At 45.2% G+C, this 11,613-nt stretch overlaps 1 protein-coding gene across 2 annotated transcripts in view; it reads right to left on the reverse strand.

The window, feature by feature from the left end:
• CSNK1D (casein kinase 1 delta) overlaps nucleotides 1–6,221 on the reverse strand; it is a 44,208-nt gene extending 37,987 nt beyond the window's left edge. Inside the window, exon 1 of one of the 2 annotated variants that reach the window (XM_032791742.2) lies at nucleotides 5,913–6,221. In XM_032791742.2, coding sequence (XP_032647633.1) covers nucleotides 5,913–5,988 — 76 coding nt within the window. In that variant the 5' untranslated portion in view covers nucleotides 5,989–6,221. The remainder of the gene's footprint in view (nucleotides 1–5,912) is intronic. The other variant, XM_032791741.2, reaches the window with a different exon arrangement.
• Nucleotides 6,222–11,613: the final 5,392 nt, after the last annotated feature.

Genomic DNA, 11,613 nt, shown 5'->3' on the forward strand with positions numbered 1-11,613 from the left:
CCGAGTTCAGATTGCTGTCCAGAGCGGTCACAATGGTGCACTGTGGGATAGCGCCCAGAGGCCAATACCATCGAATTGCGACCACACTAACCCTAATCCGACATGGCAATACCAATTTCAGCACTACTCGCCTCGTCGGGGAGGAGTACAGCTATTGGTATTAAGAGCCCTTTATATCGAAATGAAGGGCTTCGTTGTGTGGACGGTGCAGGGTTAATTCGGTTTAACGCTGCTAAATTCGGTATAAACGCGCAGTGTAGACCTGGCCAGACAAACAATTGGAGAGATCCTTTCCTTGTCCCAGCACCCATGGCTGATTTCACACATATACTTGGAAAGTGGGACAGCTTCCTTAACAGACAACATATTAGAACAAAGCTTAAACATGTTCTTCATAATAATTTAAAAAACAATACTAGCAGCCTATTTAATTGTAAAAACAGTAAAAAATATCCACCTCCCTTTCCATTTCTTATGAGTCTCGAAGTTTCAATCTCCTCAGTGTGGTAGATATGCTTGCTTTGATTTGTTTAGCACTTGGAAGTCCAGGGGCTCCAGGCTGCTGGCCCTAGGATCCCTAGGGACAGCTCTGTCCACCATTAGGGATTTTTTTCTTGAGAAGCCCCTGTAACATTTTGCAAACCCCTAGGGGTTCATGAACCCCAATTTGGGAACCACTGATCTACACCTAGAGCAGATGCTGATGACTGAGGGAAGAAGTCAGTTACAGAAGGGAACAGGGTGGATTGATTTAAATCACCAAGTGGAAAGCCTCAGTTTAAATAATTGATTGTAATCAAGTTTTCTGTGTCATCATTTATTTTCTAAAGAAAGGTGCATTCTTATTGGTTGATATAACCACTAAAACATGTTGATTTACAGCTCAATCATGCCTTTACACTATATTTGGTAATATTTTTTGCAACCTAAGAAGGTACACTATAACTACGTACATTTTAATATTTTCAGATTCTTATTAACTGTATATTTTAATATGCTAGAAAATATTTACTAGATAATTAAGTTTTAGCATATGATTTGTGTCAAGATGCGTTAGGATAACAGGAATTTAAACATGCAAAAGAGCACAAAGTTTCTTTTTATTAAACAAAACAAGACCTTAATACAGTATGTGATCTGCTGTGCCATATTTACCTCAAAAGTTAGATTTTTTTCCAGATATTCTTTATTTATATGGAAAAGATTTTGATAGAGTCGCATGGATTCAGCCCATTTTTTTATTTAAATGTTTTAAGAGATAAATTTAGGCCCTAACATATTTTATAATAAATTCAGATTTAATTTTAAACAGTATTATTTTTAAAAAGAAACTATAATTTAAACAAAATTAAAAAATCCATTTTTAATTTTTTTTCAAAATAATCAATTTTTATTCATGCTATAAAGGAAGTAATCAGGTGATACATTTTCTATTCTGGATCATGATCTTTCCCTCAAATCTAGAGACATTTCAAATATAGCAAGCATGAGAGTAAATTAACCACTGGAACCACACACCAAGGGCTGTGGTGGATTCTCCAACACTGACAATTTTTAAATCAGCACTGGATGTTTGTCTAAAAGATATGCTCTAGAAATTATTTTTGGGAAGTTCTATGGGCTGTTACACAAGAGGTCAAATTAGATGACGACAATGGTCTCTTTTGGCCCTGGAATTTATTAAAATGAATAAGTCTGTTACTTTGGATAAGTGTGTCACTTTAAGATCCACCCAGGCGTGGCCTAGCTCCCTAAATACAACTAAAAGATCAAGGAGTACTTGTGACACCTTAGAGACTAACAAATTTATTTGGGTATAAGTTTTCGTGGGCTAAAACCCATTTCATCAGATGCATGTAGTGGAAAATACAGTAAGAAGATATATATACACAGAGAACATGAAAAATGGGTGTTGTCATATCAACTCTGACGAGACAAATCAATTAAGGTGGGCTATTATCAGCAAGAGAAAAAAAATTTTTGTAGTGATAATCAGGATGGCCCATTTCAAACAGCTGACAAGAAGTTATGAGTAACAGTAGGGGAAAAATTAGCATGGGGAAATGGTTTTTACTTTGTGTAATGACCCATTCACTCCCATTATTCAAGCCTAATTTGATGGTGTCCAGTTTGCAAATTAATTCCAGTTCTGCAGTTTCTCACTGGAGTCTGTGTTTGAAGTTTTTTTGTTGGAGAACTGCAACTTTTAGGTCTGTAATTGAGTGACCAGGGAGGCTGCAATGTTCTCCGACTGTTTTTTGAATGTTATATAATTCTTGATGTTTGATTTGTGTCCATTTATTCTTTTGTGTAGAGAATGTCCAGTTTGGCTAATGTACATTGCAGAGGGGCATTGCTGGCACATGGGCATGTGACACTGCACCCCACATTTGTCCTAGTAATATTATTATAATATGGTTATGGCATAATTATGATGCATTTTGTGCAAGATAAGTCATGTGAGGTGTCATTGGAAAAGTTATGATTTGCTGAATATGATTATGCGATTGGTATGCATGTCTCATTTTTGCATCTGAAGTTATAAATGCTGACTACGTATCTGTACTTCAAATGTAATTACATCTGGGTTAAACCCACCAGACAAGATGCTTTCAGTCTAGATAGCTGGTTTGGATGGGCCTAGTCAGGGCAATGAGCCATTAGGGAAAACAAGAGGCCTTAGCAGAAGCTTATCTCCCACCTGGTGAGCCTTCCTGAGAAGGCTACAGCCAGCCTGTAAGTAAAGGCTGCTATGAGTACAAGCATACATGACCAGACCACATGATTCTGGACACCATCTTGGGATATCAGTATTTTTCCACAAACAGGTCTGAGAGCCAGGTTTTGAAACAAAGGGTTCCTGCCATATGCTACAGCTATATGAGACAAGGAGTGCCATCATCCATGGTTCTTCACTCCATACACAAGAAGACTCCTAGAAACATCTGCAGAATGAAGACTGAACTGGGGAAAGTGCTGGACTCAAGCTAAAGGGATTTCTAGCCTGTGTATGAAACATCTGGGGATTCCAAGATGCAAAGCAAATGTAGCTGTGCCTTAAGAATCTACAAGTCTGCCTGTACCATCAGTTAGGGTCAGAATCTGCTATTCATATCCAATCTATTTAGTATATTAAGCTTAGTTTTCGTTTTTTATTTGCTAGGTAATCTGCTTTATCTGTTTGCTATCACTTAAAATCTATTTTTTGTAGTTAATAAACTTGCTTTTGTTTTAATATAAACCAGTGAGCTTTGACTGGAGTGACAGAGAAAAATCTCTGCTTGGTTACCACAAGTGTGCATTGTTCTCTTCACACTGAGGAAGAGGTGGAACTGGTATTTAACTCATATACCAGATTTGACCAGAGCAAGATGATACTGCTCTGGAGTACTAGGCTGAGGAAGTGGTGGTTAGAGCGCCTGCGTGTAACTGCATGTAATTGTGTGTCCCTACCTGTGTGAATCCTGGTGAACATGCAGGCTGGAAGGCTTTGCAGCTTGTCACAACACCAAAGTATGAGAGTGCGCCCAGGCTTGTGTGCCAGAGTGCTCAGTGGTACCCCAGTTCTAGGTGGCACCCCAGAGGAACCCGTCACAGAGGGTTTCTGAGATATACCCCGAAAAACAACTTTTCTTAAGATTGACAGAGTTTATCAACTTTTCTCCAAAGCCATGGTTTCATTGCCCAAATGGACTCAATCACTCAATATTTACCCCAGTTAGTGCATGGCAACCACTAACTCTTTAAGCAAGAAACACTGAAAACAGTATTCAAAAAAAGATTTTGGCCCTGCAGATAGGCATGAGCCTAATGCTCAAATGCCAAACGGATTATGCTGCTCAGATGCAGACAGATTTCCCAAGAGAACTGTGAGCCAGTCATGATTCTGAGCAGGTCGTGGGGGCAGCGGCGGAGCGGTGGTTTCCCTCATGGGCTTTGTAATAGGCACTCCGCAGCTTCTTCACTTTAACCCTGCACTGCAGCGCGTCCCAGTCATGGCCCCTTTCCAGCATGGCCCTTGATATCTGCCCATAGGTATCGTAATTCCTACGGCTGGAGCGCAGCTGGGACTGCTCCATTCTGGGGCTTGTTTGCCACGTGGAGCCATGGTCATCTGGAAAGATTCACTGATTGCACTCCACACCTGGCTGAGCAAACAGCAAAAATTCCCGGGGCATTTAAAGGGCGGGTCACCTGAGGCCAGGGCAGCAGAGCTCGAACTGATGAGCAGAGTGGCTGAACAGGCATTCTGGGATACCTCTGGAGGCCAATAAGAAGCTTTTGGTGGCCAAACTGGCTGAGCAGCGCTGCATCAGCAGTGCTATAGCCGTTACTCCCCAGGCCGAGGTGGAGTACAACCAGCGCTGTAGCCTTGCAAGTGTGTACAGTGAGTGAGCTGCAGTGCTGGCAGTGGCTTTACAGCGCTGTAAAGCCACTACCAGCGCTGCAACTCTCCAGTGTAGCCAAATTACATAGCTTAGATTGAATTTCCTCTATAGTGTAGACAAGGCCTTAGGTACGCAGGCCTCTAACTAGCATCTTAAACTCCACCCAAAAACCCATAGGTATCCTGTGCAGATTCTGGAGTACTGGTATTACATGTACCACATTCTTCAACCTTCTAAATGAATACATTAACAGAGCACGAGAATCCTGATCTCTGTCTATAAATACTGCAGACCTTCAGCTAGAAACATGAAGACTTCATCACACGTGTTTTGTTCAAGGATAATCAATATTCAGTGCCTGTGAACAAGTGATTTTAGTTTAGAAGTTATTTCTGAGGAACAGCTGTCCATCGCAATAAGAAATATTGTAGAGTAGAAAAGTAAGTTAATTTATTTGTATACAGATGCAGCTGATACACACACACAAATAAGTGATATTCTTTTTAATTTAAGTGGCTACAATTTTGCAGCAGCGGTTGCAGTAAAGTATGTTTTTCTGGCTCATCTTTACCCCAGTTTTTGAAAGCAGATACCTGTGCTAACATGCTACAAATTGGATTTTTTACAAATCCAATATGTAGCATGTTAGCACAGGTGTCTGCTTACAAAAATTGGAATAGCCTTCCAAAGATAAAAATCCGGAGAACTTTTTTTAGAACACATTAAAAATGTGTTTTAAAAGATGCAATTTCTCAAGTCTGCTTATGATTTAGATTATTCATTGAATCCAGAGGCACCAGTCAGAACTGAGGAACCACTGTAACAGATGCTGTGTAAACATAGAGGAAGAGACAATCCCTGCCCTGAAGAATTTACACTTAAGCCAAGACTGGGTGCGTGAGATACACAAGGCATGAAAAGTCACATAGGCCAACTATAGTACAATGGTTTAAAAAGGGTTTGATTTTTTTGCCCATACCTAATTATTATTAGTTGGCCAATTTCTTATAGGCCAATCAGAAATGTAAACAAAGTCACAGAAGTTTCATCAACTCTATAGCAATTATAATGGTATCTAGCACCAATGTTCATATTTCATTTTCAAGTCACTTTACACAGTCCTCAAATGGTGAGTCAGTATCCTTATTCATTTTACAGATGAGAAGAGAGTGTGAAAACAGCTTGCCCAATGTCACAAAGGGAGTAAATCACCAAAAAATGTGTATAGAATGCAGGAGATCTGGCTGTCAACCCTGTGTAAATTAGAGCATGATGCTTCAATGCGAATTTAGTCTCTCCTCCGTACGTGGCAACAAAAAGTTCCCTGAGATATGGGGGCATTTCTTTGGCAGTAGAACAGCTCGGGCGACACCAGAGGATGAACTGACTCCCACCCCACCTCCCTATCCCGGCCCGACTTCCGAGAGCCCCCACCCCTCGTGATAGGCCGGTGAGCCCCAAGGCAGCTGCTCAAACACCGCAGAGACAGAACCCCGCAGGACAAGGCTCCGCGCCACGCCTTACCTAGGTAAATATCCCCGAAAGAGCCGCTCCCGATCTTCCGGCCCAGCCGGTATCGGTTCCCGACTCTCAGCTCCATGGCAGCCGCCCAGTTCGGCTGCTCTGCCCGCCCAAGTCGGCTTCACGGATGCCAGTTCAGAGCCCGGCAACTCCTGTGACCATCTCAGCCCCAAGTCCCGCCGCTCAAAACCAGTGAACCGAGCAGGCAGCGCAGCGCCGGGTCGGATGGACGCGGATTCCCCAGGGTCCCGGATCTCCTCAGCGCCTCCCGGCCCGAGTCGCCATACTGTGTGACCTCACTTCCCTGGTAACGGGGAGGAGGGGACGGGGCTCACTTGGTTGAAGGGCGGGGCCTGGGTGTTTTCCTGGAGGGAGCGTGCTCCTGAGGCCCTGGAGTAACCTGGAATCAGCCCCCACATCCGAGCCCGGACCGCAGCCCCATCTAGGTCTGCAGCCAGGGCCGGCTTTGGGAAGTGTGGGGCCCAATTCGAACACTTTCGGCACGGCCCTGGCTGGGATGACTTAAAAAGAAAAAAGTGTAAAAAAACCCCTTCCATTTCTTCCATGTATTATTTACTTTCTATAAGTATATAAATAATAAAATTGTATATTATGTACATTCCATCGTATATGCTGTTGATTGGTTATTATGACTGCCATTTCACATGTGTGGGTCCCCGCCACTCCCTGGGGGTGTGCACATGTGTGGGTCCCTGGTGCTTCCTGCCCCCCTCATTGAAGCAGGTGTGCAGGTTACTGGCCTGGGAACTGCAGGGCAGCAGTGGACATGGGGCTGGTTCGAGGCAGGGCAGGGGCTGACTGGAGGTAGGGTCTGGCTGCAGGCAGGGCAAGGGGTGCGGGCCTGGCTGGAAACAGGGGAGTGTGGGGCAGGCTGGCTTTAGGCAGGGCCACAAGGGGGTGCAGCAGGGGTTGGCAGGGCTGGAGATAGGAGTATGGGACTGGCTGGCTTCAGGCAGGGGGATGCAATGGGTTGGCTGGAGACAGGGCAGGGGGTTTGGTAGGGGCTGGCTGTGGGCAGGGGGTGCAGAGCTGGCTGCAGGCAGTGGGGGCGGGGCTGGTGCGGGCAGGGGAGCAGCCGAACTGGCGCATGCCAGCGCAGTCGGCGAGACTGCGGAGCTGGATGCGGGCAATGCAAGGTGGTCAGCCAGAGCAGCTGGAGCCCCAGCCCTTTAAATAGCCCCCAGAAGCCCCCCGCTAAAATCCCAGGTTCTGGGGCTATTAAAAGGCCCGAGGGCTCCCTGCTTTCTACCCTGCCCTGACCTTATTTATAATAGCCGCGGGACCCCTGGATGCATGGGGCGCGCCTCCGCAGCTATTTAACAGAGCGGTGGAGAGTCAGCGGCCCTGGCCCTTTAAATAGCCCCAACCCCCGCTACCACCCAGGGATCTGGAGGCTATTAAAGGGTCCGGACTCGAGCCAGGGGCACAGGGCCTTTGTCACGCTCCGCCGGGAAGCTCCACCGGCTGCGGGGCTTGTCGCCCTCACACGCCGGAGCTGCCACCAGGAAGCGGCTGCGGCTTTGCGGTGCTCTGGTCAGTTAGCCTCCAGCTGAGAGAGTGCGCTAAATCCCGCCCGGCGCTTTGGTCATGGGAAGAGGGCCTGGATAACCCCGGAGCAAGAACGCAGCCGGGGTAAGTAAAAAAAATTCAAAAAAGCGCCTAAAGCGCGGCCCTCTTAAGCGCGGAGGCCATTCCCAGGAATCGTTGAATCGCCTAATTGCCCGGTCTGCAGCCCCACACACACACACCTCAAAATCCGGCTCAGGCTATATGTAGAGCGAAAAGTGTTAGCCTGCTACAAATGTCAAAACCAGTTGCCCCTCGGTGCAGTCAAAAAGGCCTAGCCCCTAGATCTCTCAAACTTGGCCCCATCTCAACTTCTACTGTAGCACCCCTTTTCACCCCTCCTGCTCTGCATCACAAGCTTCATCTAAAAGATAACCTCGTCTAAAAATATTAAATAAGTGATACAAAGAAGTTTTGAGTGTAAACCAAGTGTCTAGCCAGACAACGGGATTAAATTTGTCATGCATAGCAACTATCCAAAAAAATGAATAAAAAATGGCAACAGGTATCAATTTCTACCGCAAAGACTTTGGCAATCTACTAAAGTGCAAGAGAATTGGAAAAAGTAAGAACAGGTAACTCTGATGAACGAATTCCTTAATGTTTCCTCTGAAATACTGTGTTGGTGCCTCAGTGTTCCCCATGGCAGTTCTTAAGTATCTGGCGGAGCAATAGGGCCATGCACCTAAATGCCTGGCACTCTGTCTCCGTAGGCAACTGAATGGCCTGGGAGCCCCTCCTCTGCAAATAGGTGCCATCTGAAGGTGTTGGAGAACAAAGAGATTCAGGTGACCTCCTGGCCTGGGAAAGGGGCTGAGCAGAGGAGGAGGGGCTGGATGGGGTAGTTAGTCTGGAGCTGGCTGGGGACAAGGAGTGAAGTGCAGACATGGGAGTCTGGCTCACTGCCCCCCAGAATGGACTCGGCCAAGGGGTCCGGTTTGCTGTATCTACAAGCTCTGTTTTAGACCCTGTTCCTGTCATCGAATAAACCTCTGTGTTACTGGCTGACTGAGAGTCACGTCTGACTGTGAAGTGGGGGTGCAGCATCCTATGGCTTCCCCAGGATCCCGCTGGGGCAGGCTTGCTGTGGGAAGCGCACGAAGGGGCGGAGGATGCTGAATGCTCCAAGGAGAGACCCAGGAGGTGAAGACGTGTGAGCTTCTTGCCCTGAACATGTCTGCTCCAAGGGAGAGGAGACTCCCCAGAGTCCTGACTGGCTTTGTGGGGAGCTGTTCCAGAGCATTGACCTGGGACTCCGTGACAGTAACTAAAATTATTGGGATATGGAACAGCTTCCTTATGATGATTGATTAAACAGACTGGGACTGTTTAGCTTGGAAATGAGACTGAGGGGGCATATGATAGTGGTCTATAAAATCATGCATGGTAGGAAGAAAATGAATACGGAAGTATTATTTACTCCTTCACAGAACACATGAACTAAGGGTCACCCAATTAAAATGCTTTACAAACATTGTTTTCAGTCCTATGAAAACTTAAGCTTTAACAAATAATGCTATTGATTCCAGAATCATTTGGAGGTACATTTTCTTTATATTATCACCTCAAAGATAGGTGCCTTCAGGAATAAATGATGCAAGAATGGAGTTTCCTTTCCTTTAGATGTCTAAGTCCATACATAATATTTTCCTATAACCTTAAATAGCGCATGTGGGAAATATTATTTAGGTTATTGCAGGACCCTGGGTTATGGTTTGCATGCTGTTTGATTTCAGTTGGGCTGTGGTTTCATGCCTAGCGATGAGCATCTTGGTTTGTAGGGCTTGTGCCCTCTTGGGCTAGGTGGGGTGTCACAGTGAAAGTCTGAATTTACAGCAAATGGCAGCATGCTAGTAACATGTTAACCAAAATAAGCAACCAACAAGACTAGTTGCATTCCCCAAACTGAGTGAAATCCAAAAAATAAATACCATGTAAATGACAAAAAGCAATGTTATAGTTTTCCAAGTTTATAATTTTAATAATCTAGAGATACTTCCAGAGTGGATTGATTTAAATCAAAGAGATCTAAATTAGCAAGCAAGAAAATTTGTTACATAATAGATTTTAATCGTGTTTTGCATTTGTACTTTTTAGTTATTTTCCTAAAGAAAGTTTGTATAATTGATAACCATTATAACACATTGATTTGCAACTATATATGGAGCTTTTACACTAAATTTGGTATTTCTTTTTGCTAACCAGGAGGTTACACTGTAGCTGTACACATTCATTTAAGCAGTTACATAACTTAATTTATATTTATTCAGATTCTTAATTTTTACATTTTTCTTATAAAATTATGAAGGATACATTTCTTATTTATTACATGATTAATTTTTTACTTGTCATTTGTGTCAAGCTATATTAGGATGGAAGTTCAAATGCAATTTAAAATTCACAAAAATAGCATTTAAAATTTATTATTAAATAAAACTACCTTAAAAATACTGGATACATAATTATCAAAACGTTTGGATTTTAAAACTAATTGATTTATTAAATTATTGAATAAAGGAGATAATGGAAAGGGTGGCCAATTCAGACAATCAGAACAGCAGTGCAGATCAATTTGTGAACATTCCTATGCAGATGTGTCCCTTGTATGTAAACACCTGAATGAAGGTGGTGAGTATTTAAGGATAGGGGGGTATTCGGCGTGTGTGTGTGGAAGCTTAGGGTTAGGGTTCGGTTTAGCGTTAGGGTTGGGGTAGGGGTTAGGGTCAGGGTGAGTGTGAGAATTTGATCAGATAGGGTTAGGGTTCACGTTAGGGGTTAGGGTTAGTATTAGATTGGGGCTTAGGGTGAGGGTTGTTAGGGTGAGAGTTTAGGGATAGGGGTTAGGGTGAGGGTAGTTAGGGTTCTTAGAGTTAGGTTGGGTTAGGGTCAGGGTTGTTAAGGTTAGGGTCAGGGTAGGTTGGGTTAGGGTTCGAGGATTAGAGTTAGTTTAGGGTTGATTTAGGAATTAGGGTTAGAGGGTTAGGGTTGTTAGGGGTAGGTTAGGGTTAGGTTTTAGGGTTAGGGCTAGGAGTAGGGTTAGGGATTGGGGTTAGGGGTTGGGGTGGGGGTGAGGGTGAAGGTTAGGGTCAGGGCTTGGGCTAGGGTTAGGGGTTGGAGTTAGGGGTAGGGTTGGGGGTTAGAGGGTTAGGGTTGGGGTCGGGTTTAGGGTTAGGGTTAGGGGTTAGAGTGGGAGTTAGGAGGTTAGGGTTGGGGGGGTTAGGGTCAGGGTCGGGGTTTAGGGGTTAGGGTTAGGGGGTTAGGGTTAGGGTTAGGGGGTTAGGGTTAGGGGTGGGGGTTAGGATCAGGGTCAGGTTTAGGGTTAGGTTGGGGGAGGGGGAGAGAGAGGGTTGGGGTTAGGGTGAGGGGGTTAGGGTTTAGGGTTGGATAGGGTTAGGTTGGGTTTAGGAGTAGGGGTCGGGTAGGTGTAGGGTGGGTCAAGGTTAGGGTGTAGGGGTAGGGGAGGGAGGGAAGGGGTAGGGTTAGGGGGTTAGGGTAGGGGTGGGGTGGATATATGGTGTTAGGTTGAGTAGGGGCTAGGTGAGGATAGGGTTCAGGCGTAGGGGTAGGAGTTAGGGGTGAGGGTTAGGTTAGGTTTAAGTTAGGGTTTAGGTTTAGGTTCCATGGTCGGGAATGAGCTAGGGTTACGGGTTCATGTGTCAGGCGCTTATCCTAGGTTATGGTCCTAAGAGAAGGGCATTGAGTGAGTTAGGGTTCTATGTAGTAGGATCCGCTAGAGTTAGGGGTCTAAGGGGTGGAGACTTGGAGCTAGGGTTAGGGTTCCATGAGGTAGGGTGCCGCCTAGGGTTAGGGTTCATAAGGTAGGACACTGGGAGATAGGTAGGGTTCTATAAGGAAGCCCGCCTAGGGTTAGGGTTACTAAGGGTAGGGCATTGAAGCTAGGTTGGGTTCTATGGTTGGGCTTCCCGATAGGGTTAGGGTTCTAAATGATAGGGACTTGGAGTAGGTTAGGGTTCATGGGTAGGGAACTTGAGAGGGTTTAGGGTTCTATGGGTAGGTGCTTCCGTAAGGGTTAGGGTTTCATAAAGAGAGGGCACTTGGAGCTAGGGTTAGGGTTCCATGGTAGGGCCCGCCTACAGGTTAGGTTTAGGGTAGGGCA

This window comes from Chelonoidis abingdonii, chromosome 13 (genome assembly GCF_003597395.2).
Source record: "Chelonoidis abingdonii isolate Lonesome George chromosome 13, CheloAbing_2.0, whole genome shotgun sequence".
Taxonomy (NCBI): domain Eukaryota; kingdom Metazoa; phylum Chordata; order Testudines; family Testudinidae; genus Chelonoidis; species Chelonoidis abingdonii.